This window comes from Pogona vitticeps, chromosome 6, assembly GCF_051106095.1.
Source record: "Pogona vitticeps strain Pit_001003342236 chromosome 6, PviZW2.1, whole genome shotgun sequence".
Taxonomy (NCBI): Eukaryota; Metazoa; Chordata; class Lepidosauria; order Squamata; family Agamidae; genus Pogona; species Pogona vitticeps.
Genome location: NC_135788.1, coordinates 14,409,374 through 14,431,355, shown reverse-complemented (window position 1 = coordinate 14,431,355; position 21,982 = coordinate 14,409,374). Strand labels below are relative to the sequence as shown.

Below are 21,982 nucleotides of genomic sequence, written 5' to 3'. Positions count from 1 at the left end.
TTCAAAGCTGCCAATTATTTCACATTACTGGAAATTGGGAGAACGTACACGATAGTAGACAAAAGAAGATGCATGCATTTTGAAATATCTTTTGCAGCTATTAGATGCTGATGTCCAGAGCATTGTAACAAGCAGCAGCAATTTCTCTAATATGGGCCAGTGCAATTCTCTTAATAAGTCTCTCTCTACAATCTACGGAGACTTCCTTCTGCATATGTTTGCTTGTAATGGTACAGAGAAGATACTTGTGCTCCAGAGTACTAGAAACTGCAAGGAAACTGCGCCTTCAAGGGGAAAAAAAGCTATAGAAATTCAGTGCAATCATCAGAATGGAAACCCAGCTTATAATTCCTTCCTATAGGACAATGAAGCAAGAAAACATAATTAAATGGTTATAATATCAGGCTGGGGCTGGGGAGACAAGACACTGGGAAAATGTTTCTCTCTTAATGCAAACTACCAAAAAGGATGGCTGAGAGGGATTTAAAGAGTGTATGGAAAACCATGTATGTTATTCTGAGCTCCTTACAAGAAAGCCAGTATCCAGCCAATTGACAATATTTTTGACATAACTCTCAAAAATATTGATACAACCACTCAATCATTTCAAGCAGAGGCAGGTGACAGCTTAGACCTGCACATTTCTTCCCTCTTTCTTTATATATTTAAAAGCTTACAAATCTTTAGTGACATACCATATTTTTGACTAACACAGAAAAACCTTCAAGTTAAACTAAGTCATCATTCATATACATTTGGGCTGCAAACCAGGAACACAAACCATAATTTGCTCGTTTGGGATGGAAGAGCAGACAACTCTTTGCCACCAAACCAGGTTCCAATTTCACACTTGAGGTCATAGGAAGGGGAGATGGGGCCACTGTTTTTTCTTAACCAGAAGGAAGAGGTGGTCATGGTGGTGGTAACAGTAACAGTAAAAACAAGATTTCCACTTATTTCTAAGCCTTTTATATATAAGTTTCATAACCCTCCATAGTGCCATGCTCCATTTTGCTCTCATCATGGATTTGCTTCCATTGTTCATGCCCTGTTAAACAATTTCAGTTTAATTAATTATCCTGCTGATATGCAATCACCAAAGGATCCTTCCTTTTTAGGTACATACAGACTCATTAACATCAAATGTAATAGATTTTTTTAAATAAAAGCTTACAAAAAGGGATACTTAGGGGAAAAAGGAAGGAAAGAAGAACATTCAGTTAAGTAGCACAATTCAAGCATGTTTTGTTATCACTGCCTATCAATAGTAATTTTGCTTTTTTTAAAAGGAAAAAGAGGGGTTTCATTAAAATTTGGGGGTCAGGACACTACAGTATAAAAATCTATTTGAAATGTATTAAAAATATGCAGACGGAAGAAATTTTTTAGACAGTTGCCATTAAGAGTCCCAATTCAGCTTGCATTGAAAAATGAACATTAAACATAATAGCAACAATAAGAACAAGGAATTGTTAGCAGCTTTTAGAATTTTCATTTTGAGCAATCAGATATATGATTGAAGATGATGCCCTTCAGATATAACTCTCAGACACCATGAATAGTGAAGAGGACTAATGGGATAGCAGTCTAAAGCAGATGGAGGCAACAGTGTTGAGCTTTAGAGGTGCTCCACAAATTTAGCCTGTATCCATTGTCAAATTACGGTACAGTAAAGTACGGTATATCTTTTATATCATAGATAAGACTATCCTAGTGTCTTATTTCTGGATACCTCTGTAAGTTAGACAGAGGCTGGGAGTTTGATTCCCCAAATACTCACAAGAGAAGAGCCAACTTATGTATCTTGGGGGAAGTTGCACAATCTCATGGCACTATCAGAAGGGAATGTTGAGCCACTACTATTGTCTACTTAGAAAGCACTAGAAAGGGTAATCATAAGTTGAAACCAACTTGACTGCATATAATTACTAAGGAATTACATAGCCCTTGTACAAGCTGCTGGGGTTTGGCTCTGAACAAGAGATCCTGCAAATTTCAAGCAAATAAAATGGATATATCTACAGCATTAAATACTTTCGGATTCTATGTTGACTTTCAAATCAGCAAACTGGGATTCTAATTCATTTAAAGTTTGACAAGTTGAGACGTTTTCAACCCTACAACCTTGAATTGTTCGCTTTGACCTTACAACACTGAGGACAATGAAACATTGCCACATATGTTGCTTCCCTGCACATTTTATCAAAAGGCTAGAGGAAAACTGATAGTGCTGTTTTTTTGCATCCCTTCCAGGCCATTCTGATGAGATCTTACTGTAAACATGTACTGAACTATGCACTTTTGAAAGCTGTTATGTCCTTAACGGTATTTTTGAAGCCAGGCCAAGATGTTTGCCAACTGTTAACTGCATAGTCTCTTGCTAAACAAACAGAATTAAAAAAGCAAATAATTAGCTTTTGTACCTATTTTGAACTGTTACTCCTATTACTAATATTATTAGTAAATATTGCTACACAGTACATTTTTGTAAGTTTCCCCTCCCCAAAAACTAGGCTTAAGCTAGGTTAAAGTTCTTAATGGACTGCTAACTGTATAAATTGATTTTTATTGTTCTCATGGCTAGACACTGGCCAGTATCCTTTTGCATAATTATGCAAACAGTGCAATTTTTAGAGGCAAAATGTCTCAAGGCTGCACAACGTAGCACACAATAGATAACACCTATAGCGGTTACTTAGCTTTATTCAATTTGCCGCCAAAGGGTATAACACTAGGACAGGGTGGATTTGATTTAAATAAATAAATTTAAATAATGATACACCACCCTGAGTAGATTTTTCTAGATGTGTGACATTGATTGATTGATTGATTGATTGATTGATTGATTGATTGATTGATTGATTGATTGATTGATTGATTGATTGATTGATTGATTATCAATTAATCAATCACTCAGAGTTCTACCCCACCCATCTAGACCAAAGGTCTACTCTGGGCAGCAATCAATCAATCAATTGTGATTTTAAAAAATAATTGATTTCTATCCACCCTGCGCTGGGGTGACTACACAACAGGATTCTGATCATTTTTATATACATGGGAGTTTTGTGGACTGTAACAAGTATGGACTAAATAAATTCATCAGAGTACAATAAATGTTTTTGTCACCCCAGCAAATTCCTGATTGGCTTCTGTTCTGTACAAACTCACTTACAAACTCTGCGAACAGGCAAATACATCATGTTCCTAATATTGTTCACAAAAACCTTCCCTACATGATCCAGTACAGTCCTCTAGGAGCTTTAGGCTATTTAACAAATTGTTTCTAACCAGGATCAAAGAGAAAATACAATTTGTAATCTCCTAATTCTTATAACCTAATTTCATTCCTGATTTGATACATTAGGAGACAAATTAGCTGTTATAAGTGAGCAACTGCTCTTTAAAGAGCAACCCATTAATACCAGAAATTCATAGATCATCTAGTTTAACACCTACTTACCCTCAACCTCTATTTGACGACTTCAGTAGAAGTCTACTGGTGGATTCCACAATTTGGAATACTCCTCCCCAAAGTAAAATATGTCTGCGCACACAATAGGCATTTCTGAAGGATGTTTGAGGCTTCCTTCATACAAAGAGGAAGAATTTTTATACAGAGGAACTTTCCAATGATTCGTCCTCTGCAGTCCAAAAGTTTACAGTCCAGCAATAACAAGACATGATCACATGAGATTGCTGAGCATCTGGTTCAGCTTGAATACCCACCCATCCTACACAGCAAAAGATTGGCCATGGTTACTGCTGTAACACATGACGAGCACCCAAAGCAGCCTCATTTGCCTTCTCTTTCTTTAAAAAAAAATTGCACCTTAGAACGAATCAGATATCTATTTATCCATCTCTCGCTGACATGACACAACTCAGCAGGATGCTTGAAGCCTCTGTGCTCAGAGTTTGCACACATTCATCCCAATCAACTGAAGTCACAGCTGTGGTAGTTATTTGCCCTTAGGAGATCCCCTCCACACCCAGTGATCACCGCTGTCTTCCCAACAGTGAACACCATTTAAAATATAGTACATGTGTTTGAGCACAGACAGGCATAAAAGTAGACTACCTTCACATTATCTAAGAGAGTCATGTGTTACCTCTTCTTGTCTCTCCAGCCATTTGTCCACCATGGGGTGTGTGGCACTTAGTGAAGAGCGAGCATTGTCTCTCTGAAACTGGTTAGCAGACCAGCTACTGGTGTCCCGTGGGAGGCTTCTATAATTTTCATCTTTCTGTTTCAAAAGAAAGAAAGAAAGAAAGAAGAAAGTGCTAAACAGGAACACTTTCAAACTTCAACACGTTTTTTTTCCGAAGGATGACCTATCAGAAGAGCCAGACCAGAAGAAAAATACAGCACACCATTTAAGTAGATGTGTCTCTTTATTGTGCAATGACCCCCCACGTCTGCACATGACAAATGTTCTAGGGACTGATAAAACACAAATGACACCTGCACATTTTCAGGGTGCCAGAAGCATACATTTTTTCTTACAGGGATGCAAAAATAAATAAATAAATACATTCGCACACAAAATGTCTTATCTTCCAGTATCAAGTGTCTTCAGATGACTCTTATGTAGTGTTGAGCTCTACACATTTTTGACAATTGCTTTTTCTGATGTGTGGTCCACAGGCAATATGATAGATCAAACTGAGAAACTAAGTCATCCCTAGACTCCATCGTTTGATAAAACCAGGCAAAATCCTCATGGCTCTTGTGAATGATAATGCACTACAAAGTAGTGTCCATACTATTACAGAGCCCCCAGCACCCTTACACTTGGCCCCAGGAAATCCTCAATTCCAATAGTTCACACTTTGCTACAATCTGATAATTGACAGTAGACATATGTGATTAGGCAGATGCTGCCTCACCGGTGGAATGTCCCTAGTTATTCTTTTAATGATTTGATCATTCAGAGAACACATCAATGTTGACCTGCCTGCTGAGTGTTTTGAAACAAGTTGGAGCAACAAAAAAACAGAAAGTGTGGTTGACACCTTGGATGAAGATTTCACCAAGTTCGCCCAAAGTTCAAGTTGAATGCTCTCTTATGAAGACTTACTTTAGAGAAACACATCCAAACACATCTTTTAAATGCAATGAGAATGGAATTTAGGAAATGGCCTAATGGAGAAATAAGATGATGGGGACAGGAAACATGTTTGTCTACTTCTAAGAAACACAACTGGATGGGCCCATGGGTCAGTATATTCCTATTCGTGATATTAAAGAACTTTAGGGTACCGACATGTATATAATCAGGGCAGCATCACAATGTGTGTTACCATGACAATTTACTGTAGATGTTCCAGAGTATCACCTAGCAGGCAGTGTGGTTCAGCACACTTACAGAAGAAAAACCACAGTCAGTATGTACAGGACTACAGCTGACAATCTGAAGCAAGCAGTTATGAGTATCGTAAATTGAGCACAACCAAGTTGGGAGAAATTTGGCCAACATGTAAAGTGCTGTCGCCATAGTAACAACATCTCTTCTGTGTACCCTTACAGCTATAGATCTCTTTGGGGGCAAAACCTTTGAAGCAGTGCACAAAGCAATGTGGGTTTATGCCCAATCTGATATTCATATCATGTTCCCCACCACCCAAAAGCTTGAGATCATAATAAATATCAAAAAGGAGCTTAAAGTTTTATTAAAGTACAGAAGGGAGAGGGCCCATAGCCCAAATACCACGTCCCAGAAATCTCTCCCAATATTACAAAGGCAGCTGGTTGGATTTTAATAGCCATCCGAAGGCCGCCGCACAAAGTGGCAGGTCAGGTGTGCTCGAATATTGCTTCTTATTCCATTTCCTTTTTCTGTCAGGAATATATTTATAATTGCAAAGAGCCAAGAACAACAATTTAAATCATCTGAGGTGGAGCAAAATTAAGGCAAAAAATCACAGCTGGGACAAGAAATATGACTTGACATGAAGTGAAAGCATCCTAACTCCATGATTTATTAAGGGAGACTCGCTGGAGAAAGGGTCTTTTGGCTCTTCGGAATAAGCAGACAAGTGTCCTTGCCAGTTAAGCCTGGGTAGATAATAAAAAGGAACTCCCACTCCTTTATTGATTGGCAATTCTCAACAACCAGGCATACGTTGGAAACCAGACCACACAATCCTGTTGTATGCAAAAAAGTAATCTTCTAGACAGTTTCCATTAAATTTATTGTTTAAATTTTATGTTGGAAGCCGCCTAGAGTGGTCCATTGGTCCAGATAGGCGGGGTACAAATCAAATCAAATCAAATCAAATCAAATCAAATCAAATCAAATCAAATCAAATAAATAAATAAATAAATAAATAACAACAACAACAATAACAACTCTCTGAGAAGACACTTGCAAACAATACCAGGGCTTTCAGACCTTATATAACTTCCTCAGATGAACAGCTAATTATGGACTATTCCCTATTTTTAAAGGAAGCAGATATTTCTATTCAAAACTTAAGGTATGGTCCTCACTGAGATGGCAACTCTACACCCAGCTGATAGCATACCAAACCACAGATGGATGTTCATGTTCCCAACATGAAGGGTTCCTGATGCATAAAAGGGAGGAGCATCTACCGCCCTGACGTCTCAGCCGTGTTTGGAGTTACAGTCCCAAGCACAAGAAGGCTTGCCTCCCTAGTCCAGGGAGGTTTGCTGTCTGTCTTACCAATTTGATTTGGTTATAATCAACTGTTTAAAAATAAAGATCTCACACAAAAACCAACAATTTGCAATATTTTAGAGAACAAAACAATGTCATAGTTTGCTTACTAGAACCCCAGATTAACTGAGGTGGAAGGGGCCTATAAGGCCATCGAGTCCAACCCCCTGCCTCAAGGCAGGAATCAAAATCAAAACAGATCTGACAGAAGGATGTCCAAAGTTCTCTTGAATGCCTCCAGTACTAGAGTGGTCATCACTTCCTGAGGCAACTGGTTCCAACAGTTAAGAGGTTTTTACTGATATTCAGGCTGACTTTGGCTTCCTATAGCTTGAGCCCATTATTATGTGTCCTGCACTCTGGGATAATGGAGGAAAACAGCCTTTCTCTCCTCTGGATGACTACTTTTCAAGTACAGTGGTGCCCCGCATAGCGATGTTAATCCGTTCCAGGATTAACATCGCTATCCGGATTCGTCGCTATGCGGGGGGAACCCCATAGGAACGCATTAAACTGCGTTTAATGTGTTCCTGTTGGGGAAAAACTCACCGCTATGCGGGGAATCCTCCATCCGGCCACCATTTTCGCTGCCCGGTAAGTGAGGGCAGGGCGCGAAAACACTGCGGGCGCCCATTTTGTTGACCCGGCGGCCATTTTGGAACCGCCGATCAGCTGTTCCCAAAACATCGCAATGCGAAGATTGGTAAGCGAAATGCTTACCGATCATCGCAATGCGATGTTTTGCCTATTAAAACACCACAATGTGATTGCATTAGCGATCGCAAAAAACGCGTCACTATGCGGATTCGTCATTAAACAGTGCACTTGTTAAGCGAGGCACCACTGTATTTGAAAAGTGCTGTCAATTCTCCCTTCAGTCCTCTTTTCTTAAGGCTAAACATGTCCAGTTCTTTCAGTCTTTCCTCACAGGGCTTGGTTTCCAGTCCCTTGATCATCCTTGTTGCCCTCCTCTGAACTCACTCCAGTTTGTTGCCCCTCCTGTGTATGAGTACCTCTGTAGGAATTAGTGCAGACATTAAAAATTAAATAGGATTTAGAACCTAGCATTAGGCTGGGCACTCTGCCCCCTCCCCTTGATGGGCTTGTCTGTATGCATTTCTAACTATCTGTCTTATATGTGATTACTCCCAAAGTAGATCAAACACAATGGCCAGAATCCACCAGCGTTAAGTCCACCAACATAGATTTTAGTGGTAAATTGCTGCTAGCTAAGAAGCTGCATCGTGGTCACATGCCTTGGCACACTAGAGGAGATGCAATCTGCAAGTTCTTAATCAGTGACATCAGTGAGATTTACACCAATGAATCTAACGTCAATGTAAGTATTCAACTGGATTTAAGCCAACATGTTGAAGAAGAAAAATCTACAATAGATATCAATTGGAAAGTGTAACCCCTGATTAAGTTCATTAAAGCAAGTGCTGTTTGGCATCGAGGCAGCTCTTTATAAAGCTTATGGTGGAGCAAACTGAAAATAACTCCTCCTTCACATATTACTGTTAGCACCATCAGCACTGTCCTGTGTTTCATTCCCATGAGAAGTATAGCGTATGAGTTGGCAGATCACAATAAGTCTAAGTATCAACATTCCAAATCATCGGCATAAGATATTCATGCTTCTCAAACTGACAATCAATAAATGAGTCTTGCCTTCCATTTCTCATATAAATGCAAATGCAAAGAAAATCTCAGAAGCATTTTAAAAACACATAGGGTGAAAACAGATCTTAAGTATTTTTAGTACTATTAATCAGGAGTGAATAAAAACTTGTTTGGTTCAGATTATAATTTCTGGATTCAAAAAAACATGTCTGATTAAACTGAGCATGAGCATTCTTGAGGGACATCAAAATGCTTCTTATTTATGAGAAACTGATATATTTTGGTATAACCTCTTTTTGTGCAAACTGTAATATCAGCTTTTGCACAAACTATGATCAGTGCTGTCTTCTCACACAGTTTTGAAAATCACAAACACTGGATGAATTTGTTGCATCTTTTGGATCTACTGTATCAGCCAATCCTACTGAAATCCATCCTCCCACAAGCACTCAGTGCCTCACTCTTGAAGGCCACAAATCTTGCAAAAGTTAAAAAATACTCAACAGGTTGTGTCAATTTTCTGAAATGCCCTTTCTTATTGAGGATAAGAAACTGAGTGACATTTCTAGCCAGAGATCCCAGGTGTTGATATAACCAGAAACTTGGCTTAATACAAGCCAAGATCTTCACACTTAAGTCTATCTCCTTTTGGGGAAAAGAGGAGAGGAAGGAACACACAGACTTTCTGCTCATTCCTGTCTTCATAAACCATGATTTATGAAGCAGGGAATAATCATTAAAAACAGGCTGCTGACCTTTTTCATGTAGCATAAATACCCAAGCCACCAGAAAAAGAATGTTCATGTCTTCAGAAGCTGCAGTGTGGAGCCTCATGAGATGGCTACTGGTATGGATCACTGCTTACAATAAAATACTCTAATTTTGGTTGGAAAAGGAGAGATTTTCTTTACACTTGGCAGCCTCTGGCTATGAGAGATTTCAAAACATTTGTAATGAGAATTTACCGGTATTAATGTCATTTATTGGACAATATTAGAGCTACCATTCAACAAAGCATTTTCAGGCTTCCTTAAACAACAATGACTGTATAACATGCTAATATATGATATGCCTCTACGTATTGTGCTCTTTTTTTGTTTGTTTGCATGGTTATGCTATGAATCGACCAGGGAGTGCTTTGCACTTTGGGGCAGTATATAAGCAGGAGGGAGGAAGGGAGGGAAGGAAGGAAGGAAGGAAGGAAGGAAGGAAGAGTACATTATGCTGCTTTCCACATCCCATTCCCTGGCCATAAATAAGTTGAGAACATTTTTGTGTGTATTGTTAATGAAAAATGCCTGCATTCTGATATTAACACAACAGCATTCAAATTATTAAATGTATCTGATGGGATATCTTATGGCTACATTTTGTGAGATAACCTTCGTGATGCAGTGGTTGAACTGCACTACTACAATCAAGACTCTGCTCGTGACCTGAACTCAGTCCCAACAGGTTCAAGGAGCCGGCTTCTATCTTGGAAAGATAAGACGGTTGACAGCCTTCTATCTTTCCAAGGTTGGTAAACTAAGTAGCCAGCTTGCTTGGGTGGGTTGGATGTGTAACCAGAGACTCCTGCAGACTGCGGACGGCATACAAGTCAAATGAATGAATGAATGAATGAATGAATGAATGAATGAATGAATGAATGAATGAATAGTAAACCTCCCAGAAAGTACTTTAAGCGCTATGGGGCAGTATATAAGCAGCACACTGTGCTTTTTACATTTTCACAGCTAACGCATAGGAGATTTCATTCTCCTCTATATGTTTTCTTCCACCTTACTTGATCAATCACTCAACTATGCAGTGAGGTTTTCAATGTCATATCAACAGTATACCGAATACCCAGAGAGAGATGACTTCACCATTTGAGTGGGACTCCTCCATTTCCACCTCCATAGGAAACTTCCCACATCCTAAACTGAAAGCAAATTATTCTTGAGTTGCTGGGCATTCATGCTTGGAAACAATAGTCATGCATGTGTACACTGCTGCTTTTCAGTATACACAGTCTCTTATGTCAGCAGGAATTAGTAAAGACAGCACAACAGAAAATGCAAAATCTAATTTGAAGACTGCATGCCGTATGCAGGTAAAAGCTCTTCCATCTCCTGCAAACAGTATTAGTGCGTTCATTCCCAACCCTTTGTTTAAGGCAATCAGTTAATTTACTCGAAAATCCCATTAAGCTCTCTCGCAACTTTGATTCTGTGTCTTCTGTGTTTAAGAAGCAAACATTTTGTCTTTTGGATCTCCTAGCTGTACTGTCATCTGATACACTGCAAAAGCAATAGAGTTTTTAAAATCATTTAAAAAAAAACAAACACCTGGGAATTGTTGTTGACATGAAGCAAAAGAAAAGTGCAAATGTGTTTGCACACAAATTAAGGCAGATTTCTAAAAAAGATACGTTAATTCATCCTGTTCAGCTACAGCAATGTTCATTTGTGAAACTAACATGTTATTTAAAAACAAATCTCAGAGTTTCACTAACTGTAGTGACGGAGATCAAATATGAAATCTAAAATGCATGAAATCTGTAAGTTTGACAACTAGAAGATAGTTCTGAGAGCAGAGAGAACTTAAGTTGGCTCTCTGGACATGGCCAGCCTTAACATCAGGCATTGTGAAGTGGTTGCCCAAGGTGGCAGATGATGGGGTGGAGTCTGGCAGCTGGACGACAGAGCTATAAATATCCCCCCCTCCAGGTCCTCTAAGCTAGGCTGCTGACCTTCAACAGAGGAGAAGCTGTAGCCCCACTAGCAATGTTAATGTAAGATTATATTGGCAGACCATTCAGCTTCTCCAAGGGGAGTGAGGAAGTGACCACACTCACTGCAGGCAATAAAATACCTTTGGCTAGCCCTTTCTAGGTGATCCTCTTATGTCTCCCACTCAGCCTACTCCACTGGCATTTTCTTCATAGCTCACATTTAAGTAGGTGCAATTCTGTGGGGTGTTAGTGTTGTGGAGCTCAAGATGGAAACCATTCCCCTAAAGATTTATATTCCCATGCAGATTTAATTCTGACTGCTGTATTCAGACAATCATATATTTGCTGCATGAGTGAATGAGCCAGGGAAATTCCAATTAACCTTCATGCAGTAGGAGAGGTCCTCAGATTTACACTCTGTTGCAGAATTTATTACCGTAAGAACTAGAAACAGCATCCCCAGATTTCAGCCACTTGCTACATACAGGACTTTGTTCTATTCTGTTCTTTAAAAGACAGGAAAAGAGCTGTGATAAAATATTAAAATGTTCCACTTGGACACCTTCCCCCCCTCCCAGCCACTATAACACAGTGGTTCCCAATCTTAAGTTCCCTTATGTTCTTGGACTACACCTCCCTTCAGCCTTCACCACTAGTTGCACTGGCCAGAATTTCTGGGAGTTGTAGTCCAAGAACTTCTGAGAACCCAAGACTGGGAAATTTATTAAGACTAGAGATGGTGGTATTCGTTTATGAATACGGATATCCCCCCCCACAGGTGCAGATAATGAGGGTCCGGCTCCCTAAGGCCAGATCGACCACTCACGATTCTGCCGCTGCTGCAACTTCCGCAGTCCCTTCCTATCTCTCCATTGCTCACGATGGATTAGCCACTCGTCAGCCTGGCAGGGAGGCTCGTCATCCCGCCTTCTGCTAGGAGTGGCTAATCCACCACAAGCAATGGAGCGATAGGAATAGATCATGGAGCTCATGGCAGCAGTGGAATTGTGAGTGGTCGATCTGACCCCAGGGGGCCAGACCGACCCTCGTTATCTGCACCTGTGGGGGGGGATATTCGTATAATCTCTAATTGGGACAAAAGAAGCCCTATATCAAGCCATGCTACCAAAAAGCAGAAGTGACATGCTGCGGTTGTTCATAAGTTGGACTCATTCACCTGGGACACCGGAATTCTCAGTAGGTTGAGGAAATACAAGACCTGTATATTTAAGCCAAACTCTTGTTCCAGTCCTAGCACAATGTAAATCTCAGAGTAAGAAAGGTGCCTCACAAACCAAGAGTGCAGAAGTCTGTTTGTTTGCTTTCTAATCATGGTGGCAAAGGTTAATATCCTGGCTTGGTCCAAAGTAGAAAGCTAGAGTTCCCTGGTTTGGCCAAAGTTAAAGCAAGGGTTGATGAGTGGTTTCTCACTTTAATCATGCCTCACCAATGAAAAAACAACAACAAATGAGATTCATGGATAAGCAAAATAATAATTCATATTTTAGCTTATTAAATTATATTTCTTTTAGAACAGAGATATTTTCTGTTTCCTGTGTTAAATTATTTTCTCTTTATTGTACTAAGCATCAACACTGGCTTTGTTGACTATATAACCCTTTATCATAAGTCATGCTAACATCAAATCAATCCATTTAATTGCAGTACAATTCAGGATTGAATATTCTGTTGTGCCACCACATTATATATACAGTGGTGCCTCGCATTACGACGTTAAATCATTCCAGCAAAATCGCTGTAGAACGAAAACATCGTAATGCAAAAATAAAAAAACCCATTGAAACGCATTAAAACCCGTTTAATGCGTTCCAATGGGCTGGAAACTCACCATCCAGCGAAGATCCTCCATAGGGCAGCCATTTTTGGTGTCTGTCTTGCAAGGAATCTGTCCCAGAAAACAGTGAGGAGCCATTTTATTTACCCGGTGGCCATTTTGAAACTGCCGATCAGCTGTCCGATAATCATCGTATTGCGAAGAATCGGTTCCCGAAGCAGGGAACCGATCATCGGAAAGCGAAACAAGCCCATTCAGATCATCGTTTTGCGATTGCAAAAGCGATCGCAAAAAACATTGTTGTAATGCGGTTTCGTCGTAATGCGGGGCAATCGTAAAGCGGGGCACGACTGTATATATTTAATGAACCACCAAGATTATGGTAACTCTTTCCAGGGAGCTTAGAGCATTTAGAAATGGTTTACCATGCCCTTTTTCTTGGGGCATTCTGGGACTGTGTGGCTTGCCCAAGGCTACACAGGCTGGCTCTTCTTCAATAAAGCACAGTGGGGGTATTCAACTTCCAACCTCTGTCTTCGCAGCCAGATACCCAACTCATTGAGCTAACCCATAAAACATTACATGAAAGATTGCCCAGAAGGAAATAAATAAATAAAAGTTAAATACACCATACACAGAGTGCTGTCCTCTGAAGATGCCGGCCACAGAGACTGATGAAACGTTAGGAAGAATAACCTTCAGAACACAGCCAAAGAGCCCAAAAAACCCACAACAACCACACCATACATACTTTAATAATACAAAATCTAGAAGCATCCGTTGCTTTCATGATTCTTGGACACAAAAGGCACCTGGGGGAATATTCTCTTTATGCAGCAGGTCAGAGCCATGTTTCACGGCAAGCTACATAATGGGGAGATGGAGACTAATTGTGTCAGTCAGTGAGTGACTCGTTACAAGTGTTTGTATATATTAAATGAGACGGACACCATTGTTTGGCAGTTTCTATTCCCCTCTGGGTACGTTCAGTTTATTTTATCATTCTACAGTGCAATTTAACACTCTACCTATTTCCAGATTATTTTAGATCCATGACCTTGTAAACTGAAATGGACAAGACGGGCAATGTTCCTAAGACATGTTTAACACCAAGGGCAGCTCCAACGCCACAATATCAGGGATCTATTAGTCTTTTACTCAGGCCACCAAGGAAGAGCAGCATCAAGAGGAAAGAATGCGTTCCAAGATTATTCAAATACCAAGTGACTCTTCTGCAGTGCATGTTTGAAGGAAAGATATAACAACAACTATTTTAAAAACACACTTTCCTCCCAATATTAGTGAAGCCAAGGGAAAAGCAATTATTGCAAGAAAAGTAGCAGACACTTTGGCATTCAACATAAAAATATTCAAGAACAAGGATGGCTTATTAAACACGTGGATTATTGAAACCCTCTATAAAATGTCAGCCTCCTGAAGTTCTATGGGAAGCACTTCTCTATTATAATACAAAGATAAGGCACAGGAGGATGAGGAATAGGGAGAGGAGAACAGCAGCAGCAACAACAACAGCAGCAGCAACAGTTAACAAGATATGCAAACGGAGGAGACGCTATATGTAATTCCAAGTCTTATGTTAATAAAAGTTGCATCATCCCACATTAAAACGTATTATAATTTTTAATTATTAGCAAGGTCCTCCTAAACCTAGGGTTGCCAGATACATGGGTACCAAAAAGGAGGACATAGAAAGACAAAAAAGAGGACAGAGGAGGACGTATTGAATGTTTCCTTTGAATCGTTCCGGATTAAACCCGCAATCAATACCATTTTATTACAATAGCTGCCAATAAATGTCTCTTAGTGAACCGACCAGGAAACAGTCATGTTAAAAAATAAAAATAAATTCAATGGAGGCTCTTTTTTTTCAAAATACCAAAAAAACATTATTTAAACAGCCAATTGTACCCGAACCCATCCCGGCCCAGCTGCGGGATCCCCCATTCGCTCGCACTCTACAAAGGCTCAGAGGCAACCTTGCCAATCTGGACGCCCAAACAAGGCTCTGAGGCAGGCAGGGGGAAAGCGGCACCGGGCAAAACTGAATGAGACAGCCTCCCCCCCCCCGAGGGTCATAGGTTCAAGGCTGGGGAGTGTGGGAGTCCCCAAAAGGGATTTTGAACCCATACAGTCTGGGCGCTTGCCTTTCCATCAATGCACTCGGGCGCTGCTTGCTCCTGCCTCGCTTGGCGGGCGGTGCTCCACTCGTGCTGCCTTTCTGGGCTCCACGTGGGCTGCGCTTCAGCATCAGCAGCAGGTAATGGGGACAGGCGGGTGGATGGAGGCATGGAAAGACAGGGGGAGGGGGGTCCTTCCACCTCTCCCCCTCCCATCCAAAATTATAACATAAAATATACAAAACCCTAACGTGTTAAAAGGTTTTTATCTTTGCCTGCCGGATGGAGGGCATTAGGCTAAAAAAGGAGGACATGTCCTCCTTTTGCTTGACGTCTGGCAACCCTATCCTAAACCCCAAAACAAAGAAAAAACAATGGTCGAGGTCAGCCGTGATGCACAACTGTTCCAGTAAGCAATAAATATTTATATTGAAAGTCTGCTCTGAAGAATATGAACCATACTTGGGGAACAGGGTGGAATCTAAAGTGAAAATGCCACAGTTGATTTTCCCTGTTTATGAAGGAACAATTTTTTTAAAACAAGCGGTGCAATGTTTGGTTTTCTGTGTACACATACAAAACCAAGAACTCTCAAGTGTGGTTCACATTATTTCCCAGGACTTCAGAGCGCTGATGAATTTCTCCCCCTTCCCCCCAAATTCACTCTCTACTCATTAATCTCACAGTAAAATCTCAATAAAGATAATGCAAAGCAAACAAAACAGCATATGGTGATTGATGTAGTGTAATTACAATGCAGGAGCTGGGCTTTAATCCTGCTGGTAGGTTTAATAAGACAAAATATAAAGAGGAGAAAACTATGTTTGTTCCCCCCAGGTGCATCTTAAAGAGGAAGAAGTACCATATACTACAAGAAATACCACCTGTTCAGATAAATAATATTCAGAATCAATCATTTGCATTGTATTGATTATGCAAATCAAACTCAATCAAGAGAAAACTCACTTAAGAGCACAGCCAGACCTCTCCCTATTCATTGTGGTCAAATTATGTTTCCACTTCAGTCCTTTCACACGACTCCTTGCAATAATAAGCATCAATATAGGTGTGGTTCTTATTTGTTGACTGAAGAGGTCTTTGCCTCTAAGATGCTGAAAATATCCAACTGGGAGGAAAGGAGACAGCAGCTCAGCTAATCTTCCTTTACTCTCTAAGTATGGAGGCCTAATGATCTACGTATTGTAAGATTTCAGATCAGGCACATGTTGGGCAAACCCAAGCAATTCTACCCATTTCCCTTTCTCCTTATGCTTCTACATCTGCTTAACATCAAATCAGTCAGAAGGTTGTACCACTGTTTATACCAAGGGTATGGAACCTCTGACTCTAGATATTTTGAACTACAATATCCAGTCATACTGACTCAGGCTGCTTGGAGTAGGGAAAACCACAGATTCCTGCCACTCTGCTACTGCTATCTTGTCTTGAAATAATATTGACAGCAAGGAGTCCAGCAGCTCTTCAAAAGGTCAGATCTGATTTGGTGCATAAAGCAATCAAAAGAGGGAAAAAACACATTAGGCATAGTCTTCTATCTGCATGCTTTGAGCAATAATAATCCAAAATTTAACCAGTATTTAACTCCTGAGAGGCAACCAGAAAACAAAGCAAGCTAATTCACAATTTACAGCTGGGCTGATCACATCATGATACTAGAGACTGCGCCTTACTACAAGGTCCAACCTGCAGTAGCACAATGAGGAACGGGAGATACGTAAGGGATGTGTGCTTCCTGTCTATCAAATTCTTGGTCTGATTTTAGTTGCAAGGACAGTGTAGTTGCTAACCAGTGGTCTAGTTCTATTCCACAATAACTCTCAAAACACAGTACTGTAGTGTACTAAGAATCCTGGAGGGAAATACATGAAGTCCTATTGGAAAACAGCTGAAAACTAAACACTAATTTCTTTTCGTGAACCATCTGCAAACTAAACATTGATTTCCATTTTGAAAAACGGCAATATTAACATTCATCCTTTCAGAGGCTGTTCTAATTTTATGCCACTTTCACCCCATACCTCAAAGAACATAAGCTGCTTCAACATAAAGTTATGAATCCCAAGTAAGAAGCTAATAAACTTTCTTGCATATACACATGCTCCTTTAATTTCATTTTTATGTCTGTTTTGCTACACTTGGCTTAAAGTATACTGTTCCCATGCGAGAGTCTGACAGCAGATTACAGTGGGGTCTCGACTTACGAACGGCTCGACATACGAACGTTTCGACTTACGAACCGCTCTCATAGGAATATATGGACTCGACTTACGAACTTAGATTCGAGTTACGAACTCTTTTTTTTCCTTTTTTTTTTAAAGCTAAGTCATCTTAGGTTAAAAGGAAAAAAGAAAAAAACTATCCCCCTCTAGTGGCAGAAGGCGGAATAGCAGCTTCCCATTAGTTTCTATGGACAAAAAGAGCAGATACGGATAAAATGGTTTTCAATGCATTCCTATGGGAAATGCAGATTTGACTTAAGAACTTTTCGACCTGAGAACTGCCTTCCATTACGGATTAAGTTCGTAAGTCGAGCCCCCACTGTATCACATCCCAAAGGATGGATATATATACACTTCTGTAGTTTATTAAAAATGTATCTACCTACTACAGATATGTACATATTTCTTTTATCATTATTAACTGGCTTTGTTAACAGCTATATATATTCAGCAGTTTTTAACACCTCACTCCTCCAAAAGTACTACGTATCCATTTCGTGCAACTTTTTCAAGGGGGAGGGGACGGACCCAGAGAAACAAGTACTGTACCTGACAAGAGAGGAAGCTAACATTTGATTCAATTAAATGTTTTTATTTCTAGGCTTTGAAAATGAAAATGCATTCTCACACTTGAAATACAATTGCAGAAGTTGTTTTACCTACGACTATCTTAAGGTTTTGATCCCATAGCTGTTGCCATGCAGATCTGTGAAGATCTGTGACGCTTTAAAGACTAAGCAATGTGCTGTCAACTAACTCCATCATCTGTTAAATCTAAAAGCATTCCACAGTCATTGAATCATAACCTGATCCTATGTGCTGTTCAGGACTGACTCAAGAGTCCCAGCTCCTTTTATCAGTTTTATTGCTATGAAGAACTGCCATGGATCGCAGTCATATATGATTGGACTACTTCTACACATTCTGGGAAGTGCTGGAGTTAGTACTTCTTTAAAGCAGAGACGCCAGACAATAATTCTCCAAATCTCCCACCCAGCATGGCCATCACCACTAAAATATTGACTTTTTCAATATCTGAATATTTCTGGAAAAGTCCACTGTTGAAATTTTTTAAAAAACCAAACATATCAGTAGGTTCCCTCAAGATCTTATATTTGTCTTTAGAAGCCCTTTGGATTCCAAGGCAGACATGATGTTCCTGTGAGTCGACATCTCAGGTACCTCAGGAGAGCCTTGTTTTTAAAAAGAAAACCCAGAGGGAATCAAGCAAGTGATAGAAAAGATGGTGCAATCAACGTTATTTCCCAAATGGTCATGGACCTTCCCAAACATTCAATTATATGAATGTTTATACGTTCCCTAAGTCGGGCCATATTCTTTATTTTGCTCATACAAGTGACCATTAAACACATGAAGACTTAACATTCTCAAAGACTGCCATCTCTCAAAAGATTGACATACACAGCTCAGAAGAAAATAAAATTTAAGGGGAAGCATTATCAGTATCTGTTGTGCAACACCACCTTATTTCTCCAACCAGTCTGATTTAATACTCCCCAGGGTCTGGATTTCTCGTCATAGTGCTCTATCAGTTGGATTTATTTATTTATTTTGGCCAACTTTCTCACTTCCAGTGAAATGTTGTTGCAATGTGCCTTCAGGAGAACATTCTCCTGAAGATCAAGAGCAAGTAAATGCTCAAAAGCTAACAATGCAAACAGACTGCAGTATGCAAATAATAACTAGAGTTCCTGAAACATGGTGGCTCATACTATGTAAAAAGCAAAACCTCACAATACTGCTAAATTTCAAAACACAGAAATGTCTTTATTGTCCAAGATACATGCATTCAAATCTATGTGATTCAGATGAGAGGTAAATGCTTTGACTGATAGTTAGAAACCAAGCATGCACAGTGCCCAGTTATAACTACAGACAATGATCTTTAACTTAATATTAGTGTTGAACAAAAGTGGCCTGGACGAGATATAAAAAATCTGAGAGGCCCAGGATTTTTAAAAGGATAGCAAATTCAAAAACAAGAGAGTAATTATTGCTTACAGAGAAAGCAGAAAATGTTGATATAATCTTTTTGGCAGGTCTTTTCAGAAGAAAATGCCCTGAATGCAGGAGAAGTACATAACTGATTAACGAAAGAACGAACATCCCAAAGCCAAAGAAGCATCACACTGCTTCCAAAACATTTTACAAGGTAGACCTCTGCCTAGTCTACATATTTATCATCCCATATATCCTCAAAATAACGGCACACACTGGTTTGTATGATCTGCAGCTCTTAAATACTTTATGAGGGTGAGGGGGCTGAGAGCTTGTTATCTACCTATTGTCAAGCCTGTTGTACCCACGCATGTTTTACCCACCCATGGCTCTGTGTACAATCTATGTGTGTCCCAACTGGATTTTTTAGATTGAACTACGGTCAGAACCAAATGGGATATTTATACCAATGGAGGAAGCCCCATCAGCTGACCCAAGAAGAGGCTATTTCCTTCCTCAATAAATGCCCACAACAAGATATTATTCTACCACACCACTCTACATAATTCAAAATTTTTCGGGAGGTGGGTTTACAAGCCTTCTGGAGCAGACCTTGAAAGTATGTGAAGACTAAGTCAGCCTTCTGGATCCCCCTTCAATCAACACACATACCCAATTGCATGTTGGGTATGTGTGTTGGCTTACACTACTAAGAGATGCAACATGTTGGCTGAAATCCAACTGTATATGATACAGTGTTAAAATACACATGCAGAAGATCACAAGGATTTGTGCCCATGCAAACTGCACTGCATGCCTGACTGTCAAACTAAGTTGTACAACGGCAACTGGAAAACTGCATGCTGGATGCGACTTTCACTTTTGCAGGAATTTCACAACCACCTGTGTGTCATTGAATTACGCAGGTGTAGGTATGCAACAGGATTTGCAATAGACAACAATGTCGGCTGTATCAATTTTGTAGTAGATACAACAATGGCTTTCTTTGTTGTTAACTGTTTGGATATTTAACTATGAGATGATATATTAGAAAGGGACAGAGACTTTAGATTCTACTTGCAATCACTGTGGCCAAATGTATTATCTCACAAAGTTTCCATAGGGAAAAAATCCTGTTAGCCTTCTTTCTCTACTTTACCAACAGAAACAGGACCTCATTTTCTCATTTAAGACCTACTGCTCTGAGATGAAGAGAGCCAAAGAAACAACTTATAGAAACATATCTGTCATTCACAATAACTTTTAAAACAAAATACAATCCTGTAATAAATTCTATGGGGTTTTCCTGTTTCAGCTTTTTTTTTCACTGAGGTCTGAGATGCGAGGAAGGGGCTAGTAAACAGGTCTAGAACCAAAAATACATTGTGAAAGAGCAGCATTTGGGGAGGGGGGGGAGTAACAATAAATTAGAATAAATTAGAGTAAAGTGTTAATGTTCTACTAAATGCAAATAACTTTTTGCTAATCTTGTACAAAAAGGTACTATTGATGCTGCCATAAATTTCTGAAACTTAACTAATTTATGCACAAAATACTAATTTCTGAATAGTACTTTCAAAATACTAGCAAGTAAAAATTCCAGCCACTAACAAAAAAAAAAGTAATGCCAGATATGTTTAGTCTAGAGCAGTGGTTCTTAACCTTGGGTAACCCAACTGTTCTTCAACTGCAATTCCCAAAATCCTTCACCACCAGGTGTACTGAATTATTGTTCATATAGGGATACTGATCATGCAGAAGAGGGAGAGAGGCACATATTTTGAATTGGTTTGTCTTGGAAGTTTAGATCCAGTTATGGAAGACGTCACAGCTTGTCTTTCCAAGGCTCTCTGATCTACAAGAAAAGGCTGGGAACAACTGAGTGCTTAAAAAGAAGCGGAACTTCAAGAGCTACCTGGATGCATTACTGTCCAATTTGGTTATGACTTGCACAGTGCAGAAACACAAGTACAAGATGGCACGACACAGTGTTTTATTCCATTCCCTTGTCACATCACTCCTCCAGCCCTCACATCCTGAGTTTACTCCATCAACAGAGCATTTTCTACACGTTCAGAAAAGTCCTATTCAGATGCGAACACATTAGGATTCGCTTGCCACATGTCAAGGGGAGTCTTGAAGCCCTGCTCCCTCCATCTGTTACCTTCCTACATGTGGAAGGTGAAGAATCTGGAGAGGCAGAACTCTGCTATTTATGGAGGTTCTCCACATGAATTAGGACCCAGGGTCCCGACTCACAGACAACAGAGTTCTCCTTTCTCACTTAACTCCTTTCTCTTGTAGGAATGTAACATAAATGGCAATAGGGGTCAGGCTTACAGTTTTCCCCCTTACATATGAATTTACCGTAATACATAATGCCTGAATAAGGTTAAAGGCACCCCAAAATAAAACTTCTCTCTCAATGCATGAGGGGCTAGGAAGAACCAGGTAAGATTTGTTCATCTAACCTGAACGCAAACCTCACAGTTCTTTTGTACTCACCTTGATTCATGCCTCAGGTAGTGGCTGAATATAATTTATTTCATGCTACTCAATGGCTTCTCTTGGAAGGAAGGGTTTTCACATACGTATATGTATGCAAATACGCATACGTACAAGCGCGTGCTTGCAAAAAGAGGTTCTTTGCACAAACGCACTGCCGGGGCATGACAAAAGGTGTGACTTGTGTCTGTATACTGTACAGTCCCCAGAAAGCCAATTTAAAACTGGCAATTTGGTTCTAGTTATACGAAATGTTTCCCCAGACATGGATACCTCAACAAACTAGTAATGCTGGCTCATTAAGTCATGCCTTGTTTTTCTTG

General features: G+C 39.9%; 1 protein-coding gene across 11 annotated transcripts in view; it reads right to left on the bottom strand.

Moving 5' to 3' along the window:
* The window catches only part of PARD3 (par-3 family cell polarity regulator), a 578,687-nt gene that overhangs the window by 325,534 nt on the left and 231,171 nt on the right, over positions 1-21,982 (bottom strand). For 7 of the 11 annotated variants that reach the window (XM_073002940.2, XM_078378538.1, XM_073002942.2 and 4 more), the window contains exon 5: positions 4,113-4,247. The exons of the other annotated variants lie outside the window; for them this stretch is intronic. In XM_073002940.2, the coding sequence (XP_072859041.2) occupies positions 4,113-4,247 (135 nt within the window). The remainder of the gene's footprint in view (positions 1-4,112; positions 4,248-21,982) is intronic. 11 annotated transcript variants of the gene reach the window in all.